Source organism: Myotis brandtii, unplaced genomic scaffold (assembly GCF_000412655.1).
Source record: "Myotis brandtii unplaced genomic scaffold, ASM41265v1 scaffold422, whole genome shotgun sequence".
NCBI classification, from domain to species: domain Eukaryota; kingdom Metazoa; phylum Chordata; class Mammalia; order Chiroptera; family Vespertilionidae; genus Myotis; species Myotis brandtii.
In genome coordinates this window covers 2332572-2359890 of record NW_005366171.1, presented here as the reverse complement: position 1 = coordinate 2359890, position 27319 = coordinate 2332572, and the positions used below count along the sequence as shown (strand labels likewise).

General features: G+C 39.7%; 1 protein-coding gene and 1 pseudogene across 4 annotated transcripts in view; both read left to right on the top strand.

Moving 5' to 3' along the window:
• SBF2 (SET binding factor 2) overlaps positions 1-27319 on the top strand; it is a 319520-nt gene that overhangs the window by 276107 nt on the left and 16094 nt on the right. For 3 of the 4 annotated variants that reach the window (XM_014545863.1, XM_014545862.1, XM_014545861.1), the window contains 4 exons: positions 5964-6148; positions 9646-9822; positions 12174-12275; positions 13001-13186. In XM_014545863.1, the coding sequence (XP_014401349.1) occupies positions 5964-6148; positions 9646-9822; positions 12174-12275; positions 13001-13186 (650 nt within the window). The remainder of the gene's footprint in view (positions 1-5963; positions 6149-9645; positions 9823-12173; positions 12276-13000; positions 13187-27319) is intronic. The other variant, XM_014545864.1, reaches the window with a different exon arrangement.
• Positions 15941-16566, top strand: LOC102250950 (annotated as a pseudogene).

Here is a 27319-nt window from a genome sequence, read left to right as displayed (position 1 = left end):
ATCCCCACTAGTGGTTACATTCTCATTATGAGTCCCTTCTTTGTTCTTCTCAAGAGTACCTGAAAGGCTGTATTTACCTTTTAGAGTTAAAATCTCCTATTGAATTTGTTTCTGATTCATTCTATGTATTCTAGGCCCTAATTATTATTTTGACAGCCTTCCTAAATAATTTTACTCCCAACGCCTCCCAGATTTCCAGGATCCTAGTGACTCATTGGAAGATGAGATACTTTCAACATCTTTGATCCCTAGATCTGCTTCTTCTGTCTCTTCTGATAGTGTCCTTCCTCCTCACAGAGAGTAGCAGGAATAGACTGGGGCAAGCAAGTTTGGGAAGTCCCAGAAGATTCCTTATTATGAACATGGCAGGCAGACACACACTCAGGGCAAGACTAGGCGTAGACACCTGCATGCCCTGCACATGGTTCATTTCCTTGGACCTCCCTCAGGGACAGAGTCTCTTCCGTCTCGCAGAGAGAGCGGTACCCTGCTCCAGAAGTTTCTCATTTACCCTGCGTGGGAAGAGCCTCCTATCTATAAAATCATCCTCAGACCTTCTCCTTTCTCCTCTCCTGTGTATTTTCACTGTGTGATGTGTTGTTGTTGTTGTTGTTGTTTTCATTCCTTTCACTGTCATAGACTCTTAGTTCCTGGTTTCCTTCTTATGTTATTTCCACTGTGTGCCTTTCTGCTCTGCACAGATGAGATTGACCTCCACTGTCTCCTTCACCTTTTTTTCTGTCAGTAATCACTTTGCATTCAGTGTGCACGCTGATGATCTGGTAAGGCAGGGGAAGCAGCCTTCTTTACACAAGAATCATTAAGAAAAATGAGGATGTGACTAGGTCACATTGCTTTTCATTTGTAATTAAAATAGCTTTTGAGCCCCATGGAGGAAAAATGCATAAACTCACAACTTGGACAAATTACTTTGTTGAGTAGAAAAATGCCATGAGAAAATTGTTACTGCCTCTTAAATACAAAAATACAATAGTTAAGTATATTGAGAAGTAGCCACATGGAGGCAGCTTTTTGTTTTTAATCCTCGTGCAAGGACATGCTTATTGATTTTTAGAGAGAGAGGAAAAGAGAGAGAAAGACAGAGAGAGAGAAACATCACTGAGAGAGAGAAACATCCATCGGTTGCCTTGTACGTGTCCTGACCGAGGATCACACCTACGACCCTTTGGTGTACGGGACAATGCTCCAACCAACTGAGCTACCAGGCCAGGAGCTGGAGGCTGTTTTTAATTGTTCATTCTTTACATTTCCATGACCCTATAAGTTCCTCTACAAATGTTATTCTATCCTTGAAATAACCTGCAGAATGTACACTGAGTGGCCAGATTATTATGACCGGCCAGATTATTATGACCACCCCATCAGTACTTCATTGACACTTCCAAAAATACTGAATATTGAAAACTTCCTAAGCAAATACTTTCAAGGTTTTATTATTATTATTATTATTATTATTATTTGCATAACTAATTCACTTCATTATACTGATGGGGTGGTCATAATAATCTGGCCAGTCATAAAAATCTGGCCACTCAGTGTATATTTTAAGAGGCTCTGAGATAGGAAGTGTCAAGGTCACTTAGCAAATAGCAGCATAACTGGGACCAGGCTTGGTTCAGGCCATTTCAGTGCAGCGTTCACTGACTAGCTTGTATCTCACGCATTAATAAGTACAGGACCTCATCCCCACATCCAACCCAACCATCTCTTTTCCTTCTCTTCTTTGTTTTGTCTAAACAGAATAGAGAGATCAACCCTAGTGCTTAGGAAACACTCATGCTCTGAACAACAATCCATTCCCATGAGGGATGAACTACATCACTTTTTCCCTGAAGCAATCCTTTAGCCAGACCCTGAGGACAGATCCAGGCTCACAGCGTTGCCTAGGTGACAAGACACAAGGAGTTTAGTTCAGTTACATTCAAATTCAAACTGCAGCCCTACCAATTAGTGTATGATATTGAGCAAATTAGGAAACCTCTTAATTCTCTATTTTTTTCATCTGTAAAATGGAGATGATAAATAATATCTTGCTTTAGAGTATTTACAAGAAATAAATGAAATAATTTATGTAAAGCACTTAGCCTAGTAACTGGCTCATAATAAGAGCTCAATAAATGTTAGTTCTATTATCATTGTTGTGGTTATTATCATTATTGTTGCCTAATACTCCACTGGCATGGGAGAAAAGCCTACATTTGCATTTCAGTTGCCCTAAGCCAGATACTGATGCAAAAGCTCAGTATCTTCCAGTAGCTTTCAAACATTTTTTATCATGACTCACAGTAAGAAATACATTTTCTACTTATATATATACTAGAGGCCCGATGGATGCACGAAATTTGTGCAAGAGTAGGCCTTCCTTCCCCCGGCTGCCGGCACCGGCTTCCCTCTGGCACCCGGGACCCAGGCTTCCCTTGCAGCCCCAGCTTCGTCCAGAAGAACGTCAGGTCTAATTAGCATATTATGCTTTTATTATTATAGATATGCATATTCACTTTATATCACAATTCAGGGCTGAGTCACAATGCAAAATGTATGTATACCAAAACAGAAGTTTCATGAAACAGTGTTCATCTATACCACATGCAGTGCACATAGTATTTTCAGTTTTAATCTATTTCACTTTTTAAATATATATACTAAAGTGATTTCACAGGCCATTAAGGGGGATGCTGCAGTTTGGAAAAAAAATACAGCTGCCGGCTGGTGTTACAAGTATTTCCCACGCAGGAGTCACTCAGGAAGCTGAGTAGACCTCACCACCAGTGCAGTAGCATCACCCTTCGGTCACCACTGCCAGGTGGGATTACAGTTCTCAGAGCCTCTGCTGGCCCCGTATTGCAGGCCATTTTCTCGTTGCTGATTTTTCTGCTAAGTGATAAATACTTGGCAGTTTTTCATTAATGAGCCTCTATTTGGGGAAAGTGCTTAATTTTTTTATTTATTTAACACCGCCTTTTTATTCTTTCAAAGCAAATAATTGAGTTGAAGATATAGAAGACCACAGCAGTTCACAGTGTATCAATTTTCAAAAGAAAATAATCAGATGTTACATATACATAGGGATAGGAGAATAAATGTGGTTAGGTCCCTGCCCTTTGGCGCACACAATCCAGTAGGATCAAATGTGCACGTAACTCCAATGAAGTGTGATCAGAGTTTCAATAGAGCTCTCCACAGCTCTGGGATAGTCTGGAATGGTTTTCAGAAAAGTTCTCATTTCTGGAGCTTAAGGCATAAAGAGTTTGTCAGGTGGAAAAATGGGAGAAATCGTTCCAGGTCGAGGCACTAGCATAAGAAAGCGTGGTAAGTTTAGGGAACAGTATTTCAGGAACCAAGAACTCAAACTTCATTGTAAGCCTTTAAGTCCCATGCTCAGTAGGAAAGCTCAAACCTCTACAGAAAGGAGAGGCCGCCAGCACACGGGAGACGTGGTGTCCAGCCCGCGTCCCGGTCTCCATTCTGTCTCGCAGCAGCATTCCCCTCTGTGCAGTCAGCCCGCACCTCTGCAGCCTCAGCCCTCTCACCTCCTTTAGCCACTGAAGCCATCAGTGCCTTTCCTTTCCTTCTTCTAAAGGAACAAGGCAGCAATGAAAATTACTTCTAATGATTTTTTTATTAAGTGATGTCATACTTTATGCCATGTTGCAATGTATAGCTTAACAATACTGCTGTGAACGTTTTCAATCCTGAATGAATGCAGAAGCATTTTCCTTACTTGATTTGAGCAGTTCCTTTGCTCAGGATACACTGTAACTTACTGCTCACTATTTTTGTTATTACCAGGTAAAAATTTGCCATAGTTGCAAAGTACTTTCTGTCGAAAAAAAAACAAACCCACAATATTACTCAAATTACAAAAGTATTATCTCTAATACTGCCTATCATTTTGGTGTAAGTAGGGATTTCAGAAGAAGTCATTACCTCAGTCATCACAAGCTATATTCTTAGTGGCATTAGGTATTGTCACAGGATCATGATTTTTTGCTACTCATAACTATTTGTTTATGGAAAATAACTGTAATTTCCAGATGAAAAAAGAAGATAGTGTGGCAATGCTTAGTGCTCTATTGCAAAAACATGCTCTTAGTTATTCCAAATGGTTGCTAGAGCTTCATTCCTGATGTGGTGGCCTTGCTCAAAGAGCAAATGTGTTGTACAGCACATAGCACTTCCCGTCAATCAGCCTCCGCAAACACTAGGGCCAATGTAGTCACTAAATTCCTTGACTTTATTATTGTCACCCGATGACAGTCTTCAAAAGCTGGTTCCATTTGGTATAATTGTCCGTGCCACTCGCTGCTGTGCGTTCATTTCACTGCGCTCACGTTTATAAACAGGTGCTGGCATTTTCATTTAGCAGGTGCTCAGTTCATCGTTTCTGTGTGACTGTGCAGCTTTTTATTTGTTAATCAAATCTTCTCTTTTTATTATATTTGCATCTTTTCTTCTATGTTAATTTGATTTTAAAAATTAAATAACCTACTCTTCTCTTACTCGATTTGCTCTGATGTTTGCTGCTCTGTGCATTTTATCCTCCTTCTGCCTTTATCCTCACCTCCTAGTGCATGGGCACAGAGATACATGTTTTACTCAGTCAAATCCCAAATCTTCAACTAAGGGAAGAGTCCATAACCAAGGTACTGTATTATCGGTCCTGATGTGTCATTCTTTTTAACCACCTTCATATGAAAACGTGTGTTACCAGTGATGTTTATCACCTTTGTCTGTCAAATTATCTTTTACTCTCACTCCCATTCTGAATTTCCTCTGTGATTTCATTTACAAAAGCTTGCCATAATATCTAAGACAAGTTTAGGGGTTACATAGAAAGATTCATCTACGTTAAGCAGAAATCACCTATAAAACCTTTTCTTAGGAACTGGTCTCCTGACCCTATAATCGCTCATAAAGAGAGGAGCCAGTGTGACATTATCGCAGTGACTTCTGGGCAAGAAATGAGGCTTAATTTAACATTTGGCAAAGAGGAAAGCCTCTCAAAGAGCCTTTCCAAACCTGGAGAGGAAGCCCACGCAGGGGAAGCAGCTGCGGTATCTTATACCGCAACACATCCCCCAGGTGAACCCCACCGTTTATAGGACTTATAAGGGGCTACGTTGTAAAGGTGCTGCATTGCCAGTCACATGTTAGACTTAGCGTGTGCTTTGGGGTCTGGATATTTAATATCCAACCGTCTAGTTGCATATAGGAATCCTTGATTTTTCTAATGAATGTAACTAAGGTCACTTAGGAGATTCCTCTAGCAGCTCAGCTTGGCCTTTCCCTTAGAAGACATCTGCCTCTGACTATAAATTTTACATAAAGCCTCCTAAGATTCAGTGCAATGTACATTACTAAGTGTACTGGGGGAAAGAGTGTAATATAATCTTTACTAACTTTAAATTGCATCATTTTGGCATGATGCACACATATTCCAAATCCAGCCTGAGATTTTAGTAGGTTTAGTAAAGTTCTAATGTCATTCTTAATCTAGATTTCTTGTTGAATTGATTGACTGAAGCAGAAGCATGTTCTTATTTCACGAAGCCCAGAGAAATGGAGTCACATTCTCCTGCCCAGGCTTCCTCGTTGCCCCGCCTGCGTTTTTGTTGCCCAGTGCCAGTGCGCTCTTCCTATTTATGATCCCAGTGTTTACTCATAAACACTGACTGTACATCAAAATACAGCCATAGGATTGACGTGGCTGACTGCTTAGTCCTTCCACGCCTAATCTTGATGCTGTATTCAATAGTGCTTATACATTGTAAAGGTAAATGACAAATGACCAGTATGATCCATGATTACCTAGAATCTAGGTCCTAGATTAATTACCTTGCTGTTACCTCTAAAACGATACCTACAGAGCATGCGTCTTTTTCCCAGCTCAGTGGCATTCCCACATCAGATTACCTCACTCGATTATTTTGGCTTTTGTAAAGGTGTATGGGCAAGTCTTCGCTCTAGCACTCGCCTGATCAGTTCTCCAACGTCCTTCATTGATGTTGGCGCCCGGCTGGCAGGCAAGGATCACTCGGCCTCCTATAGTAACAGCGCCTATCTGCAAAACCAGCTCTTGAAACGCCAACCAGCCCTTTATATATTTGGTGAAAAGTCACAACTAAGGGTAAGATTTCTTTTTCTCACTTAGAAACTTTATAGATATTTGGAGGCAGTTTTAACTTATCTCATAAATCAGCTTTCCTAGGATTTTTTTTTTTTTTTCCTTTACAGCATGGATTCTTAACCTGGAGTTAATAATAGTAAAAACACTTAGCTCATTATATATGTATGTATGTCTACATGTACCTTGATAGATAAGTATGTACACTTTTACATGTTTATTAGCTATGAAAAGAAGTATTTTTCATAATCATAACTAGATCAGCATAAACATCAGGAATATTAGGAATGTATACCCACAAAAAAGAAATAATAAGGCTTACCCAGGCTGTTTTTCCACTATCTTAGTTCAGCTTCCCCAGGAATCTGTGTCTACGGCAAAACAGAGGGTTTTGCTATTGAAAACCTATTGACAAAGAAAGCAGCCAGGAGGTAGAAGAGTGGGAAGAAGATGGTGGCACTCGCTGCACTGGAGCGAGGGAAGGCCAGGCTGTGTTCTCTAAGTTGCCTTTTTTGAAGCTTCACAGGCTGTATATGCAGAGGCACGTGTCCTGAGATATGTCAGAACATTCAAACTATTAGATGCTAAGCCCCTTTATTTTTTCAAATATATTTTTATTGATTTCAGAAAGGAAGGGAGAGGGAGAGAGAGATAGAAACATCAATAATGAGAGAGAATCATCGATCGGCTGCCTCTTGCTCACCCTACACTGGGAATCAAGCCCGCAACCCAGGCATGTGCCCTGACTGGGAATCAAACTGACCTCCTGGTTCATAGGTTGATGCTCAACCGCTGAGCCACGCCAGCCAGGCTCCCCTTTATTTTTTTAATTATTATGCTAAAGAGCTTCACTATGCTCAGGTCCTATAAATTATAAAGATAGTCCCTATCTCCAAAAGCAGATAATGTTTTTGCAATTTACCCAGCACAAAATAAAGTTCATTGCTGTTGACAGGTGTGGGGGAAATAAAAGCATTTGTTAATTCAGAAAATCCCCCAAAGTTTAGTCTAGCACCTCAGTTGTCACGGGACAGTGCAGACAGACCTTTGGTTGAACTGTGGACGGAGCTGTGGGCAGGATCCCACATTCTGGGTCCTCAAGATGCCAGTGGCTGAGTCATCCCTTCGGTGGCAAGCTCTTCCCCCACTGCCGAGGCTGCTGCAGCCACTTAGTTACCAGCCTTTAGGGTAGGAGTCATGAAACTGCTGGGTAATGCTCCGTGTTTAAATATGCACACGTGTCTTCTGACACAGCAGATACTTTCTCTCCAGAAAATAGTTGGAACACCTTTCAACAGCAACCCAGGGTTGCAGCCAGCACAGCCCCCTTGGCACTAGTGTCTCCCAGAGTACACACCCTGCACTTGAGCACACCACGTACTCATGATTGCAGTCACTCCCCAAGGTTGTCTCTTGAATGCTCATCTCTGCCATATCCTTTGCACATCAGTCCTCAGGTTTGCTGTGTGGCTGTGCACATATGACTAAGAAAAACCGGCCACTGGGGACCCTATTTCCCTTCCTCCTTCACTTTCTTCTTTCTGTCTTTCTTTTTTCTTTCTGATATTTCTTTTATCGATAAAGAATTAAGTTTTAAAAACATAATCTCGCCCTCCTTGCACAGCAGTTATTGGGATTTTTGTACGTCCCATTCAGGTTCTGCTTGTTGTAATGTAATTGTGCCTATGGAGCACTGTCCATACCTGTCCAACCTGAGCCACGTTCAGGCCAGCACCGTGCTCTCTAACTGCAGCTCCACTCCTTGCCTCCCAACAAAGGAAACACCGAGGAAAGCAAGTGAGAGTGGCTTCCTCTGAATAATCTTGAATTGGTCGTAGTTCTAATTCACAGACTTTAATACTTTATACTTACTGATAAGTTCCTTACGACTTAACAGTGTCTCAACACTATGGCTGATAACTCCAGGTTTATGAGACAGGCATGCCTAGCTCCTTTGTAGCTGGGAATGGAAAGGAAAGTAGTGTTCCTGAAAAGTAAACTATCTGTTATCTATTATAACTTTTAAAAAATAACTAATAGAAAAGAACCCATGCGTACAGCCAAGTTCTTTATTCTAACCATAGCATGTTTCCATGTTATGTAATATTCTTTATAATCATTTTAATCACTATGTAACATTCCATATTGTTGAATGTTTCCATTTCTTTATCTTCAATATATAAAATTACAGTCATATTTTCAAGCATATAGCTTATTATTTTTAATTGAGATATGATTCAATAGGGTTCTTTCTCTACACTTTAGATTACTCCTAAAAGTGGAATTACTAAGATAAAGAAACTTTTTTTCTTGATACATATTAGAAATGCTATTTTTTTTAATTTGGGAGTTTTTGCTTTTTACTTTAAAACTTTAATAGGCCGTTTTAAAAGTACTCTAAAATAGCCAATACAAAACATAACATGGACCCTATAATAAGTCCTTGCAGCATTTTTTTTTAATTTTGGTAAATACAGATAACATAACATTTATCCTCCTTTAGTCCATAGTGTCAAATACATTCACATTGTTGTACAACCAGCCTCCAGAAAGCAGTTTTACTCTTAGGAAAGCAGATGACCCAGTAGTGTCATTTGGGCAGAATGTGAGGAAAGTGGGAAGGATATAAGAAAATTAATTCATTGTGTAGCAAGAGAAGTTAGAGAATTTTTAAATCTTCAAAATTAGGTGACTAAGTTATCAAAATAAAATATACAATTGTGCCATCAGGTAAGCATTCTTTAACTACAAATGCAACCTCACATAGGATAAATTCCACGTGGATTAAAAGTATAAATGATAAATACATTCAAATAAATATAGCTTGGCACGTGTCCTAATGCGTGAAAAAATATTGTCCCAAAGCTAGAAATCAGCAAAGCCTTTCATGTTTTACTGTGTAGAATTTTTTTATTTTGACTTTAAAGGAGTACCTACCTACATGTTAGGGCAGTAAGATAGTAGTTTTTATTTTCTTCTCAATGTTTATCTTCACTTTTTTTTTTCTTTTCATTTTTCCAATGACTGTTTTACTTGCTTAATAAGAAACAAATATGTGTATCTCTACAAACTTGAATTTTAGAGTTCTGGAACCTCAGCAACATATTGCCTTTTCATCACAGTGTGCATCTCGGGAGACTTCATTTGCAGTTTTGTATTAACCGTGCTGTCCATGTATCACTGGTCCTCTCCAGACTTCAGGTCCATGGCTTTATATTGGCTGATATGTGATGTTACAAGCGCCCATCAGGTTCCCACCGACCAGTAGTCTCTTCAGGGTCTCGGAATGACAGCAGCTGAGGGAAACCAGTAGGCCTCGGTGCAGGACTTTCTAGCCATCTGGACACCTAGCCACACAAGACTGGTTTTCCTGACCCATTGCAGCCCCTGCAGCTACTTGGCCCCCATAGCTGTATATCATTTAAGCACTGCCCTGTTGAAATCACTGCTCTCTTACCATGACACTTCATCTGCCTAATTCTCTGCATCTTTATCCACAGAACTTTAAGTTAGAATTTGCTTTAAATTGTGAGTTTGTTCCCGTTGAATTTCATGACATCCGACAAGTGAAAGCCAGTTTTAAAAAGTTGATGAGGGCCTGTGTCCCAAGCACCATTCCTACGGACTCAGACGTGACCTTCCTGAAGGCTCTGGGAGACTCCGAGTGGTTTCCACAGGTAATGTCTGGAGTGACTTGCCTTTGACCTCAAGGATATACAGAGTTGGCATTTGAGGGAAATACTGTGTTCCCCCATGCCCTGCCGTCTGCCTTTACTGGGTACCTCCATAAAAGCCTTTTGGTTCCAGGAACGCTTATGCTACAGGAGATGAGAGGCAGACTTCTCCATCCCAGGTTTTTCTCTCTGTAATTGAAAACGTGGTCTCCATAGGGTGCTAAGGGGAGGTCATTATTTTTAGGTGGACACTTTTTTATATACAATAAATTTAATCAGCATATATTTTTAGGCCTCCTGCTCTGTTGTCAACAGAGTGAGGGTCCAGGACTCCAAGGCCCTTCTCTCTTACTGTCTGACCTTGCATTTGTCTCTGCCTGGTCCATGTCTCTAGATTTTAGATTAACCCCCAAAACAGCCACCGCAGGCACTTTGGGTGCCCTGAGGCTTCCCTAAGGTTAAGGGAAAACCACATATCCTTCCTTCAGCTGAGTCAAGCTTGGGTTGTTTTAATTGAACTCTTATTGCAAAATTGGGGAGAAGTAGGTAACCAGCACACATAGACATTTATGACACGCATGTTTTAGACACTGACGCAGACATTGGGCCAAGAACATGTCTGCACTACAGCCTCAGCCTTGTCTTTAGGCTCCTGATGCTGTGGCCATTGCTCCTTCCCCCGCATGAGTTCCAGCCCCTCTATCACCTGGCCCCTCTGCCTCCAAGCCTCCTGCCTCCCTTGAGGAGGAAAAATAGTTGTTTCCCACAGTGTATCAGACTAAAAGGCAAAAAAAAAAAAGCCAAAAAATGATGTGAGTACCCAGTGCAGTAACTATTTTTAAGGTACTTAAACTATAAAAAAAACAGCCACGTATAGTACAATTGGTTGTAAACCTGTATCAGGGTATCAGCCCTGGCTGGGTAGCTCAGTTGGTTAGAGCTTTGTCCCAATACACCAAGGTTGCGGGTTCGATCCCCAGTCAGGGCACATAAAAGAAACAACCAATGAATGCATCGATGTTTCTCTCTCTCTCTCTCTCTCTCTCTCTCTCAACCCCCCTCCCCCAGTAAAAATTTTAAATAAAAACATAATACATAAGTCTATATCAGTGTATGTTACTATTAAGGCTATTCCGGATCCTTTGAGAACACACAAAAGGAGCTGATCAATACTCTCTTCTGTCCCTAAGTTATGAGCCCCAGCCCAAACTGTTCCCACCACCAGCCTATCTGTGTTTCTGGTACATTCTGTGTTTTGCTCCTTATTCCAAAGTAGATCCATACCAGAAGTTAGTGCCCCCCCAAAAACAGTAGAAAGCATTGCTCTACTTGAGATATTGGCATTTTAAAAGTTAACTCAGAGCAAGTGCTAAGTGCAAGAGAATTCAGGCCTGGAAATAGCTGTCTACAGGAACAGTGGGTGAGGAGCTTCCCAGTGCTGGAGAGGACGTGTGCCTTGTTCCTGTGTTTAAAATAGCTAGCTCAAAAAAAATAAAAATAATAAAAATCTATAATAAAAGCAAAATATGCTAATTAGACCGGACAGCCGAACGACCTTCTGGACGTCCTTCCAGGCGACCTTCTGGACAAAGCTAGGGCTATGAGGGCCAAGCCCCTTGCACGAATTTCGTGCACCAGGCCTCTAGTAAATAAATAAAATAGCTAGCTCTGTTTAAAACACGGGGTTTTCTATTTCAGTTCAAAATTGAATTCATTCTGCAAATTATGTCAAGTGATGCATTGCACATTTGACTTTGAAATCTATATGCTGTGCTCACAACCTAATGGTTCATTGGAGACTGTGAGTCAGTGGCTTGGCTTTAAAAGCTAAGCACAAGTATAAGTTTTCTTCCCATACAGACAAATAAGAGTGTCCTTTTTAAAGATATAACTCATCATAAAATTCATCCTTTTAAAGTATATAATTCAGTGATTTTTAGTATAATAACTAAGTTGTGCAAACATCCCCACTATCTAATTCCAGAAAAATTAAGAGTATCCAAAATAGAACTTACTACATCATCATAGAAAAACAAATGTTAAGTCCAATAACTCTGTCGGGTGCGGGGGGGGGGGGGGGGGGGGCTGCTTAGAATCTCTGACTTTTCCACTCTATGAAATTATAAATATTCTACGTCAGGGGAAATCATTTAAGATCAATTTATCTCATCATGTATCCCTTGAACACATTGCTTAATCTTTATTTTGACAAAGAACTTTAAGTGTTTAAAACTCACGTTTAGGTCAAGTACTTTATCCCTAACTTGTTTGGTTATCTAAGGCTGACAGCAAGTCTGTCTGTTCTGGGTGCTCAGAAAGCCCTGGCTCTAATCGTGGCTCTTTCCCCATCTCAGCTTCACAGGATCATGCAGCTGGCCGTGGTGGTGTCCGAGGTCCTGGAGAATGGTTCCTCCGTGTTGGTCTGTTTGGAAGAAGGCTGGGACATCACAGCACAAGTAAACTCTTACACATATTCTCATATATTTGGTTGTATATGTACGAATTTGTATTACAATTAGTTTTTAAATTCTACAGGTGAACCTTTTGATTAGTGACTAATTTGTAGCAACAGAAAAAGTCCTGTGTTAAACACCCCCTGGTGTCCATCAGGAAGCTCTGTGCTGTGGGCTTCCAGGGCTTACATAGCCTGCAGCTCTGGCTCGGGCATCGGGTGCCACAACACAGGTGCACCAGGCAGGCATGCGCATGGCGCTCCTTGGCCTGCAGTGTGGGACATGGGCCGTCCTTCCCAGGTTTTGTCAGTCCTTTGCCTGGTTCCCTCTAAGCTCCTCCCTTACTTACTCCAGAGTGAAAAGGAAAGGTCTGAATGTGAACTATAATAAGACATTAATCTACGCCTGCCAAAAAGTAGGTTTGAACTGATCCTCTGGCCTTATTAATTAACCTAGAAGAAAGTCACAGTCGGCAAACTAGCCAGGTAAGGATTAAAATCTGGATTCCCTGAAAGAAAACATGTAGACAAAATGAATTTGACTTTTAATTTTTACTAGAAAGTTTGCAGGATTAATTTAATTGGCTGTCCTGGAGCAGTTAGTGAACAAGTTTGCTGCCCAGGTAACTTTGTTGGTGAGTTAGCTATCATCAAAAGGAAGTACTTTGTCTTAGCAAGAGGATTTTTTCAGGACTGAAAATAATAAGTGTCCATCTGCTTGTGCCTTAGGTGACATCCCTGGTGCAGTTACTCAGTGATCCCTTTTATAGGACACTTGAAGGCTTCCGGATGTTGGTTGAAAAAGAGTGGCTCTCTTTTGGTCATAAATTCAGTCAGCGGAGCAGCTTGACCCTCAACTGTCAGGGTAGTGGTTTTACCCCAGTCTTCCTGCAATTCTTAGACTGTGTGCACCAGGTGAGTAGAGCATGCTTTAGTTGACTTGATATGAGGGAAGAAAAGAACTAGCATTTGCAGAGCTGTGCCAGGTGCCTTCCTGCCATAAGTGATGGAGTCAGCCCTGAGACTTCCTGAGGTCTCAGCAGTGGATTCCTGGGAATGGAGGAGAAAACTAGTTGGTTTCTGAAACTAAGCTGAGTTGCATATTGGCTGGGTCCCCCATGTGAAGCGGCCAGACTCTAAATTACCATCTCCCAAGAAGAGAAGCAAACATGGGCCTGTTCTCCAAGAAGGTTTGACCTAGAGTAGGTAATGGTAGGGCCTGAAACCCAGCCTGTAGTCTTCCCAGTTTGGGAGGACTTGAGCTTGTGCCTGGGAATATAAGAAGTACAGCCTAACCCCTAGAGAAAGAATCAGGCCCCAGCCAAGCCAGCCTAAGAGGTTGAGAACACTGACTCGGTTCTACTAGGTGGCCTACTCAGGGCTAATCAGGAGACCAGACAGAAACCAGGTATATAATCCAGTAAAATCCAGTGGGAACCAGGGTTGGGGAGATGTGAATGCTGTAGACTCCTTCCTACCTTCATCTCAGGCACATTAGATAAAACTGCTAATGGGGCCTTGGTCAGGATTGGGCTTGAGAATCAGATGGCACTGGGTTTGCATTGGCACCAGTGCTAAATTGGCCAAGGGAAACAGGGTTAACATTTCCAGCTTTGCTTCATCTGCACCACAGCAATGAATGGACTCTGGCATATCAAACATATTTGTCAGAACAGTGAGCCTCTTTGAAATACATTGGTTTCAGCCATGTATTAGAAGAAAAGGTGGGAATGTTTTCAGGAATAATAATTAGAACCAGGTCTTCTGAAGAGACCAATTGGGTGTACAGTTATGTTTTTGGTTTTTTATTCTATTAATTACTTGATCAGCTTTTTGATTCACTGTGTAATATTTAAATTTTATTTAAAGTATATAATTTTAAAGTTTTTAGTATTTTATTCAGACTTGTACGATGACCACAATCAATTTTAGAACATTTTATCACCCCAAAAAGAAACTCTATACTCATTAGCAGTGGCTTTCTATCTTTTGGAATAACTGGATATCTCTATGACCTTTACATCATTCACGAAAATTTATTTGAAATGCATTATAGATTTCTAAATGGCTAAAGAAAATTTTTCAAACAGAAAATAAATGATAGGCCCACCCAGCGTGGCTCAGTGGTTGAGTGTCGACCTATGAACCAGGAGGTCTCGGTTGGATTCCCGGTTGGGACACATGCCTGGGTTGCAGGCTTGATCCCCAGTGTGGGACATGCAGGAGGCAGCCAATCAATGATTCCTTGTCATCATTGATGTTTCTATCTCTCTCTCCCTCTCCCTCTCTGAAATCAATAAAAATATATTTAAAAAGAAAATAAATGATAAGAGAAGGAATCTTGGGATAGCAGAAAGGAAAATATGGGTAAATACAGTAGACTTTTCTTCTCTTGAGTTTTCTAAATTGTTTGATGGTTGATGTGATTCTCAATATACCTGGAAGAAATAGTTAAGACAATTGTTTTTTGTTTTTTGTTTTAGAGAGAGGAAGAGAGAGAGAGAGAGAGAGAGAGAGAGAGAGAGAGAGAGAGAGAAACATTGATGTGCAAAAGAAAAACTGATTGGTTGCCTCCTGCATGCACTCCAACTGGGGAAAACCCGCAATCTAGGTATGTGCCCAGACCAGGAATCCAAACTTACCACCTGTTGGTGTACAGGATGATATCCAACCAATTGAACCACACTGGCCAGGGCAAGACCATTATATTTTAAATGGGAGAACAGAAAGGGAAGTAAGGTTTCTATACTTCACTGAAAGCAGTAAAATGTCAGTAAAGTGTGGTAAGATATAGACTATAATACCTGGAACAACCACTAAGAAAGCTATATAAAGCTGGGTACTGGAAATATTGGTGGGAAAATATGTAAAGTATATGACTGTCTAACCACTAAGCTGTACACCCGAAATACTATAGATAAATCAAAATGGAATTTTAAGAAGTATTCAGGTGATCCACAGAAGTCAGGAAAAAGAAAACAAAGATTTTAGTATCATGATGTATTATACTTGTAACCAGGTTAAAAAATAATAAAAATACGTTACAAAATCTAAAAAAAAAAAAAAGAAAAAATAGAACAGACTGAAAACAAAGTAAAATGACAGATTTAAGCGCTAACATAGCAATAATTAAATGGAAATGGTCTAAATATATTATGCCCTAACTATATGCTACTTATAAGAAACTCACCTCAAATATAAAAGTTTTGTTTTTACACGTTTTATTTATAATAGCCAAAAATTGGAGGCAGGAAGGGGACAAAGTGTCCTGCAATAGATGAATAGCTAAGCAAACTGTTACATCCATACCATGGCATACACCTCAACAATAAAGATGGAATGACCTGTTGATACAGGCAGCAACTTGAATGGATCTCAAGAGCATTGTGTTAAGAGAAAGGGAAAAAAGCCATCTCAAATGGTCACACACTATATGATTCCATTTCTATATAACATTTTCAAAATGACAAGAATATGGAGCTAGAGAATAAATGGTTTCCAGGGCTTAGAGAGAATGAAAGGAAGGGAATGGGTGTGACTAGGAAGGGGTAGCTTGCCCCTCAGTTGGTGAGCAGATGAACAAATTCAGGTGTATTCAGACAAAGGAATACTACTCAGCAAGCAAACGGAGTGAAATAATAATATACACAAAAACATGGTGAATCTTAAAATCATTTTGGTTGTGAAAAAAGCCAGGCAAAGCTCCCACTGCCCCCATTACGGGTCCAAGTAGCTTGGGCGGCGAAAGAAGTGGCAGCAGCCAGGCAGCCCAGGTTTGAGAAGCCACTAGGCGCACGTGGCCCTCAGACACCCAGCACGCGCCACCCCACCGCCAGGATACCCAAGAGAAAGGTCTGCTCTGCCAAGGAGGAGCCCAAGAGGAAGTCGGCAAGATTGTCAGACAAACCTGTTCCTGCAAAAGTGGAAACAAAGCCAAAAAAGGTGGCAAAAAAAAAATAAATCTGCAGACAAAAAAAGTGCAAGCAAAAGGGAAAAGGGGAGCAAAGGGAAAGCAGGCCGAAGTGGCTGACCAGGAACCTAAAGAAGATCTACCTGCAGAAAATGGAGAAATTAAAATCCAGGAGAGTCCAGCCTCAGATGAAGCAGGAGAGGAAGAAGCCAAGTCTGAAATATCTTAGACCATGTCTTATCCGTGGTCCCTGTCTCCCTTCTTGTACAATCCAGAGGAATAGTTTTATCAACTATTTTGTAAATGCAAGTTTTTTAGTAACTCTAGAAACATTTTTAAGAAGGAGGGAATTCTACCTCATCCCATTTTTTTAAGTGTAAATGCTTTTTTTTTTTTTTAAGAGGTGAAACCATTTGCTGGTTGTTTATTTTTTGGTACAACCAGCAAAGAGTGGGATATTGAATATGGGAGGCTTTGATTGTCTTGGGTGTCAGTCAGCTTAACATTCCATAGATGAGGGTAGTTTTTATATCCTCTATTACAAAGCAACTAAATGGCAATTTGGAGTCAGTTGTGCATTTGCTATGTCTTGAACATTTTAAATTACTTCTATTCCCATGTTTTTGGTAGCATTGTTTCCTAAAGAAAACCACTGCTGATCTTGGCTCTCCCCGTCAGAACTGTGTGCATCTGTAACATCTCTGGTGTGGTAGTCCAGTTTTCCTAGTACCTTTGTTAGTGTGTTGTGAAAGATTGAAAATTTGATTATGTTGGAGCATATGATATTAAATTGTGAATGAGTGGGACTTTGATGTAACAGCTTATCAACCTTTGAAGATATTAGTACTTGATATTCTATTAAGGAAAATTAGCCTCCAAATTTTAAGCTGGAAAGTCACTGGAATATCTTTTTAGAAAAGAATCACAACTACATGACTACATTTTTGGTACGTATGTTAAGAATTGTGTACAAATTGAAATGTCTCTGTACTGATCCTCAAAACAAACAATAAAATCTCAATTATGGGGAAAAAAGCTGGGGAAAAAAGACAGCACACTGAATGACTTCATTTGTAGGAAATTCTGCAAAAGGCAAAACCACAGTTATAGAACACAGATCAGTGTTTGGCTGGGACCAGTGGTCAGGGGACAGGATGGACCACGGAGAGGCATGAACTAAGTTTTAGATGAGGGAACTGCTCCGTGTCCTGATTGTGGTGGTGGTTACATGACTGTACAGTGTGTACACAATGACCAAAACTAATCAACCTATAATGCTTAAAATTGGGACATTTTATTACATGTAAATTATACTTCGATGAACTTGCAAAGTGTTTTTAATTAGTAAGTTCAACATGTCGGTAGGCTGGAGTCCAGAAAAAGAGAACGGCGGCTATTTAGTTTCTCCAGAGAAGGTGTTGTGTCTGGCGCCCAGCGTCCTCCTGAGCCTGCCTGCCTGCTTTCTGGAGCAGAGCAGGGAAGTCTCAGGCAAGTGTGCAGATCTGTACTTGACAAGCTTTTTTATTCTCAAGCCTGATCACTTGCCCAGTGTGTCTGGTGTTCCCAAGGCCAGAGCTTATCAAGTTTGGTTTTCCCAGAGAACAATCTCTCTTGTTTGCAGAAAGGTAATCGCATGAAGTCTCCGACCGCCTCTATGACTTAGAACCTGTCCTCATTTTTCGCTCTCATTTCACCCCTTTGTATGTTAGCACTTGGGCCTCTGAGTTCTGAGCCTTTCTGGGTTTATAGGCAAACTGTTACCTTCTCAAATCATTTCATCCTATAGGGGTATCCCAATATAGCTTCTCATTTTCTATCACATAATTGCTATTCTTCTATTTTCCATCTTTCAAAAATTTACTGGATTTTCTTGGCCTGCTACTGTCTCTCCTCCCATTCTTCCCACCTCTTTTTGGGCTTTTTACCTTTTAAAAATCCCTTTCCTTGCCCTGGCTGGTGTGGTTCAGTGGGTTGGAGCATTGTCCTATATACCAAAAGGTTGCAAGTTCCATTCCCGGTCAGGGCTCATATGGCAGGCAACCCAATCGATGTATCTCTCTCACATCCATGTTTTTCTCTCTCTTTCCCTTCCTCCCTCTGTAAAATCAATTTTAAAAAAAAATTTATTCCTTCCCTTAAATTGAGGGAGAGATATAGGGGACTGAGTTTGTATGGCTGGATTTGGCTTAAGTTAAATACACTATTAAATGTGTTAAATGTCCATGTTCAACTTGTAGATCTCCACATAGCTAAACAGTCAGCAACAGAATCCACTCACAATCAGTAAGAGACGGGAGGTTCTCCTATAAGACATACCTGCCTCGCAGATGGAACATCATTCATTGTGTCTCAAAGATAATAATAATTGCTTGGGATGTAAAGCCTGTGGTGTATTGTTGGGGTGGAGTGGGGTGGGCTGGATAGGAGTAATCGAGAATATTGGAAAGTCAACTGTGCTCTGTGAGTACCTCTTAACATTTCAACATACACTAAAACAAAGTACTAAATTACATTCCTATTATGTTTAGAATACATCACAGTAGATGCTAAAATTGCATCATGTTAAATTCTATAAACTAACTTGAGGTGTATTTATTTTAAATAAAGTAACTTTATTTTAAATAAAGACTTAAAATTCAAATGTTCTATGTAAACCAGTTCTAACTTTGAAAACAGTTTGATTTTTAATAAAAGCTCAGTTATTTCTAAGTGAATGCTTCACAAACTGTAGAAAATAATGTTGTTCCGGGTCTAAAGACCCCTTTTGTATGATTTCAGATCTGGCTGTACCTCGTTAAAAATTAGTCTGAACCCTGCTTTGACCTAGAACCTCATACGTAATCACCTGAGTGCAGACAAGTCGTGGCAGAGCGAGCATCTGACCTTAATTGCAGGATTTCATGGGTGGGTGGCTATGATAGGTATCAGCTTTGGTAAATCAAATTATTTTGTGCTGAAAAGGAATTGTTTATTCATTGAAAAACTAGAGACTCTAGAAGACTATGGTTAACAAATAGTGCTTCTGACTCTCGCTGACTTAATTATAAGGCAGTGTGTCATCATCTCCTTCACACTAGGCCTGGGCATTAGAAACTGCCGTCTCTGAATGCCTTTCGAGTGAACACTGGCGCTTTACATGACTCTGGCTTTTGCCAGACAATTCAAATTAGTGCTGTCCTCAGTCTCTCAGCGGCAGGCCCAACAACATTTTTAAAATAAGTGCAAAATTACGCAGCAGCAGGCGAAACTTCCCCAGGTGGAATATGTTCGCTGCTGTTCACCATTTCTAACACGCCGAAGGCCAAAAGGCAGTCCATGGAAATATGCCCAGACTTGTGCATTAGTGCTAATAAGAGTTTACAAAGAAAACAGATGAAGCATTGATCTTAAATTAGAGCTGCCTCATCATATAAAAAGCCATTGTTTACGCCAGTATATCCAGGTGTCCGATGAATTATAAATGCTAGATCACTATTTCATAATAGCAACATCTGGCAGATTTTTTTGTTACTGCTAAAAGAAATTGGCTTAGCTCGAATGATATCATTACAGGCTGCTTCCTTTTCTTAAAATAGTTGAACCACATTCAAAAGGAAAATACATCCAAAGTACAAAAATGAAATCTTTGCCTAAAATTTCTTTTAAAGATATAACACCAAGGGGGAAAATATGCGTAATATTAATGAAAACATGAAGTATAAGAGAGCAGCTCCTTTATTTTAGCATTGGAATAAGTCTTTGAGGACATCTTAGAACTTTTTTATTATTTCCCACTTTGAGAAAAAAAATAATTATAATTTTGCCTTTGAAGTTTATTCAAGTTGTAAATTGACTCATTGTGGTCTGGCTTTGTAATGATTCTCCTCACAGTTACTGTATGCCAGCACTATGATCGGTCTCATTTCAAAGACAAAAGCTATTTTACCTTTGAAGATATGAGCTTCCCTTGTGAGCACATGTGTGAGGAGCTAAGCTGCCCTTACACAGGTTGATAACTTTAAAATGTATCCAGTAATATTGGCAAAATAGCTGCAGCTAATGGGTTCATGGCATACTCAAGAGTTTGGTGTCTGCATTAAAGCTTTTACTATATGAGCCATAAAGTAAATCTGAATTTGTAATCAGTCTCACTTACTAATTTTTGATCTTTAACAATTTTAAACCTCTCTGCTTCGGTTTATATATATGTATAAAGGATTTAAAATCTTAAATAAGGTGATTAGCACGGTACAAGGCACACAATTAATGTTTGTTAAACTTAATCTGTAAAATACACAAAAACTAATCTTAGCTACTTATTTTTCTAGGGTGTGTCTAAAATATTGATACCATTCTCTATAGGATCTTTTGTAGCTTAATATTTGTAGTTCCTGAAAGCAAATCCAATTTTAACTTATTATATTTTATTCCCAAAATGTTGATCTTTTCTGGTATTTGAGTCATAGTTTATTTTTATGGGCCTTTAAATTTTACAAAGTACTGAATGGCCCATGGCAAAAAATAAGACTCTATAAATTCATGTTCCTCCAAATTCCATTTCAGATTCTCTTCTCATAAATAAGTGAAATTGGCAGATTTCACTCCATAATGGAAAACAAAACTAAAATGCTTCACATAGCTTAGACTTTTAAATCTGTTTCTTTTTTATCTTCATCAAGATACATACAAAATTCTCAGAAGGAAGTGGGGAGGGGGATGGGAAGAGATTAACCAAAGAACTTATATGCATATATGCATTATCCATGGATACAGACCATAGGGTGGTGAAGGCCTGGAGTGGAGGGGAACAATGGGGGGAGGGGGGGAGGGAGTGGGAGGACATCTATAATACTCTCAACAATGAAGTGTTTTTTTTAATGGGGAAAAAAAGATACATACAAAATTATTTTGAACAACAGAATTCAGATGATGCCTAAGATAGGCCTAACTCTATTTATCAACATATTTTGGGAAATGCTTATATAGAATGAATTTATTGGCTGAGATGCCTATCATTCTACATAATATAATAAGGCTAAATTTATTTGAAGCAGACTTGCCTTTAGGGCCCAAAAATCTCTGTGCCAACTTGAAAAGATTAATAAAATTGATAAACCTCTAGCCAGACTCATCAAAGAAAGAAGACACAAATTATCAATATTAGAAATGAGAAAAATGACATCACTACAGATTCTATAGGTATTAAAATGACCATAAGGGAATATTATGAACAGTTTGTACCAAAGGAATCAACAATTAGTGGACAAATGCTTTGAAAAACATAAACTGTCACACTCAAGAAAAAATACATAACTTGAATAGGCATATTAAGGAAATTTAAATTATAGTTAAAACATTTCCATGCTGAAAACTTCAAGCCCAAGTGATTTCACTGGTAAATTCTACCAGGTATTTAAGGAAGAAATAATAGCAATTCTATAAAAAAAAAAAAAAAAAAAAAAAAAACTCTTCCAGAAAATTGATGCAAAGAGAATATATTCAACTCAGTCTGTGAGCCCAGCGTTACCTTGGCCTGAAGAAGACAGTAAAAGAACACTATACACCAGTATCCTTGATTATCATAGATTCACATCTTCTAAACAAAAAGTTAGCAAATCAAAGCCATTTACATCAATATATTTTAAAAAATAATATACCATGGTTAAGCAGGATTTATCCCAGGAATGCATGATTGGTTTCACATTTGAAATCAATTGGTGTAATTCACCATATTAAGAAATTTAAAAATAAAAACCATATGGTCATCTCAATAAATGCAACAAAAGGATTTGACAAAATATAACATTTATTCCCTGTAAAAATTCTCAGAATACCAGGAATAGACGGGAACTTGCTCAAACTATAGATAGTATTTATTTTAAAACCCTACAGCTAACATCATACTTAATAGACAAAATACTGTACCCCTACGGTCAGGAACAAGACATGGATGTCTGTTTCACCACTTCTCAATGTTGTACTAACAGTCCTCGCCATGCAATAAGGCAAGAAAATAATAATAATAGAGACATCCACGTTAGGAAGGAAGAAGTACAACTTATCTTATTCAGAAACAATATAATTATTTATGGAATCTATAAAAATTAACCATTGGAATATTGAGATTTAAAAATTATTACCATTTATAGTAGTACCATAAAAACATGAAAGAAATCTAACAAAATTTGTTAAAGACCTAGACACTGAAAACTAGGAAACATTACTGAAAGTAAAGACTTAAATGAATCAGGAGATACCTCTTGTTCATGGGTCAGAAGACTTAATATTGTTAAAATGCCACTCTCCCCAAATAAGATTCAATGAAGTCACAATCAAACACCCAGGATGCTGTTTTGTAGAAATTGACAAGCTAACTCTAAAATCCATATGGCAATGCAAAGGATCTAGAATATTCTAAACCAACTTTGAAAAAGAAGAAAATTGAAGGAATAGCACTATTTGATTTCACGGCTTACTCTAAACCTATAGTAATCAAGACTGTAATAATTGATGTAAAGTTAGACAAATAAATCAATGAAATAGAATACAGTCTATAGTCCCACACATATGTGATATATGGAAAATTGGTTTTTTATGAAGATGCAAAAGCAATCCGTAGAGTAAGGATAGACTCTCCAACATATGATGCCAATTGGATTTCCAGATGCCAAAAAAAATCCACTCATAGTACCAATATAAAAATTAATTCAAAAGGGATCATAGACCTAAATATAAGACCTAATACTATAAAACTTTTAAAGGAAAACATAGAAAGAAATCTTTGTGACCTTGGGTTAGGCAAGGATATCTTAGATTCAACACCAAAAGCATGATTCATAAAAGAATAGATTGATAAATTAGACTTTTTCAAAATTAAAAACTTCAAAAATCACTTAAGAAAGTGGAAAGAAAAATCACAGAGTGGAAGGAAATATTTGTAAATGGTATATGCGAAACTTAATAATAAGAAAACAAACAACCTATTTTTCTTATGGGCAAAACATTTGTATTTCACCAAAGATACACAGCTGGCAAATAAGCAAATGAAAAGATACTTGACATCATGCGTCATTATGAAATGCAAATTAAAATCACAATGAGATTCCACTACATACCTGTTTTAATGGCTGACATTTTTAGACTGACTACCTCAAATGTGGACAAGGATGTGGAGGAACTGGAACTCCCAACACTGCTGATGGGAATATACAGTTGTAAAACCATTTTGGAAAACTGTTCGGTCATTTCTTAAAAAGCTAAACATACACGTTTCCATATGACTCCACATTTCATTACTAGACGGTTATGCAAGAGAAATGAAAGCTTATGCCCTACAAAGACTTGTGCATAACTCTTTATAGCAGCTTTATATGTAACTAGAGGCCCAGTGTACAAAATCTGTGCACAGGTAGGGTCCCTAGCAGCTGCTGGCTGCTGGCCAGGACCTCCCTTCCCCCAGCTGCCTGCCGCTGCCACCCCCTGGTGGTCAGCTCACAACTAACTCCCGGTCGGTCGAACTCCCGCCTGTGGGGACAATTTGCATATTAGCCTTTTATTATATAGGATAACCAAAAATCTAGAAGCAACCCAATGTCTGTCTACAGGAGAATGAATAAACAAATTGTAGTAATATCCATACAATGGAGTACTACTTAACCATAAAAAGGAATTAACTACTGATAACATGCATATATCTCAAATAATTGTGCTTAGTGGAGAAAGGCAGAAAAAAGAAGTACATACTTATGATTCCATTTATATAAAATAAAAGCAAATCAGTGGTTGCTTAGGGAGAAATGTGCAAGAGAACGCAGAAAGGTTCATTATCTTGATTATGGTGATGGTTTCAAAGGTGTATAGATATGTCAAAACTTATCAAATTGTACACTTTAAATATGTGCAGTTTGTTGTATGTTGATTATAGCTCCTCATGGCGCATGAGGACTGTGCCTGTGGGAGCCCACTGTGGTGTGTACAGTAGAAGAGTCTAGTGTTCCATTTAAAGGAGGAAACGAAAGCAATGAGTCCCTGGGATTTATGACTAATGGAGGAAGTGGCATTTTTCTTTCTTACTGGAAATCTAAGCACCGTATTTTGTCTTATGAATGCAATTAGGTCTTTATTATTGTGGTAGAAAGACATTTCAGAAAATTCCTTGTGTTTCTTAATGTCAGATTCCAAATGTGGTATCTAAGTATTAATCAACCGAGAGTTCAGGTCAATCCAATTTTTCATTGAGAAATTCTTGCATGTTTGTTGCTTAAACTGTTGCTAAAAAGTAAAAAACAAACAAGCAAACAAAAAAACAACAAATTGCTCGGCATCTTTGCTTCCTCTTCCAATAGACCTGATAATTGACCCCAGTTTGGGGGCAGATTGTATTTCCGCTCAAAGCATTAGCAACTACAGGTGTCAGTGTGGCACACAGATGCAGACACACACACACTAGTGCTCCCAAGTTCAAGGTCTGTGTGAGGCCAGTCACTCAGTACAATAGGCTGTGAAAGCATTTTTCCACTTGTAGAGGAGTTTTGCTTCTAGTCCCAGCATGTGATCTCCCTGAAATGCCTGTAAGTTCAACTTAAGGTCATACTCACTATCATTTCCATGCTACTTTACATCAGAAGTGGGTCTTCAAAATTATATTCCTCAGGGTATTAAATATCAGGATAATCCAGGAAAAATACAGATGTGTATGAGGCAAGCGGTTTCTGTGGTGAATGGTCATGAGGGAAATGTGTTGTTTTTCTGGGGCTTTGTTTAATAAAAGTGTTTAAGAGTTTTTAGGGCCTGTTGTGGACGGGGTCCGTGGAAATACTGTACCTCTGACTCTTCTTCCCTGGACACAGTGAGCCCGCGGCCTGGCCTGTGACTCCTGAGTTTAATTCAAGGGCTGTTGGGGCACAGTTGTTCTTGGAGCTCACCCTGCCTAAGCACGTTGCAGGTTTCTCTTCCCTGAGACTCTCAGATGGTAGGAAACCATGTTCCATCCCCCTAGGCCTGTCTCCTTCTGTCCTGCCACCCCCTCTCCATCATGCACACGCTGGTCCCTTGGAGTGGTGCTATTGATTCTGAACCAGGAGCCAGGAGCCATAGCACTAAATGACAGGTCATGAAAGGAACTATAGGTCTGCACGATGCTTCAGAAAGGAGCCGGGAACCCCTGAGAACGGCCTAGTGGAAGCCACACCCAGGGCCCGTGTCTTCTGGTGTGCATTTGTATCCATAGGGACAAGTGTCTGAAAGAGGATTGTGGCACTAGAAGACATGGTTGATATTTGAACCAAAGACATAGAAGGCTAACAAAGAAAGGAAAGAGAGCTGGTTTTTTAAAATTGTATTTTTCATTTTAGAACTAGAAGAAAGTATTACTAATTATAATAACCATTTTACATGAACTTATTTTTATGCTGCAAAATAATATTGATCATTAAATATGTATTAGGTTAACTTGTTTTATTTAATTATGCGTATAAACTCTTCAAGTATGCTTAAGCTTTATAATTCGTTGCTCATATAACATAATCACAGGAAACCCATGTTTATTCCTTTCGTTTTCACTGACGAGGAAATTCATACATAATACATATGCTTACAGTTCTGAAAAACCTGGCATATGGCGCACTCCCTAGCCCTTCAGAGCCTTGTCACAGCTGTCCCAAGCTCTCCTGTCCATGGAGCCTGATGCAACAGGAAGGGCAGTGGCTCAGGCAGGAGCGCAGCTCCTTTGCGTAAAAGTACAACTCTCTTAAGTCTTCCTAAAATTATTTTGTATTGCTTTGGGCTAAAATTTTAGTTCAATTAAAAAGCCAATAAGAAGTGTTGGAGAAAGGAAAAACTTTTAATCATCATAGAAAACTAGGTTTCTACCCAATTGATAAATCAGTGATATCGGATTATGACTTTAAATTCCCATTGATCTATTGGGCAATTGGCATATTATCCACATGCCTGCTCACTTTGGCTGACAAGTACGGGTCCACGTTGCCAAGTTAAACATGAAGAGAAAAGCTGGCTCTTGGACAGCCTGCCAGCAGTGTTCATTTAAAACAGCTTTTAAGCAAGGACAACTATGATTGGAACTTACCTCAAGCAAACAAAATTCTCTAACCAGTCGCTAGAGATTGAAGAATGCAGAGGTGAGCTTGCTGTGGGGGTTGGAGAGTGTCACAAGGTCATCAGCCTACCTTCTGCCAACAGAAGATGGTTCCACAGAGTCTGCATGAAGCCTCCTGAAGTATGCTGGGGCCCGGGGACTGGTCCTGGCTCAGCCTCACTCCCTCCCTCCCATAGCATTCCCTTATCTTTATGGCTGTGTCCAGTGATCTCACTGCCTATCTACTGATGAAAATGTAGGGTTAAAAGGCATGAGCTCCTCCGCCTTCCCTTGGCATGTGAACATATCTTTCTATTTTATCTACTCCTCTGTCCCTTCTCATCTCCAAGACTGTTCCCTATTTCTGGGCCCTCAGCCTTGTTCATTCTTGTTTTCCCAGGGCCTTATTCTCTTAGTTATCAGTTCTTTCTCTATAATTTGTTCTCTCTGTATGGCTCCTTCTACATTGCCTTCAGGCAGGCACAGATTTCTTTTGTCCAGAAAACCTCCCTTGCTATCTCCCTAAATGACCTCTCCTCATTCCTTTCACCACCAAACTTCTATAAATACAACTTTTATTGTTATATTACACTAGAGGCTCAATGCACGAAATTCGTGCAAGAGTAGGCCTTCCTTCCCCCAGCTGCTGGCTCCAGCTTCCCTCGCAGCCCCGGCTTCATCCGGAAGGTCTCCGAAGGGATGTCCAGAAGGATGTCTGGTCTAATTAGCATATTATGCTTTTATTATAGACTAGAGGCCTGGTGCACAAAAATTTGTGCACTCGGGGCAGGGGGGGCGTGGGAATCCCTCAGCCTGGCCTGCGCCCATTTGCAGTCCAGGACCCCTTGGGGGATGTCCACCTGTCGACTTAGGCCCACTCCCCGGGGGATCAGGCCTAAGCTTGCAGTCAGACATCCTTCTGGCAGCCAGGGAGCCCTTGGGGGATGTCCAACTAAAGGCTTAGTCCCCTAAGGGAGCTGTGATGAGGAAGCTGGGGTGACAGAGGAGCCACGCTGTCCCGCCCCGCCACCCTGGGTCGGGTCGCACATGGGACGCCCGCCGC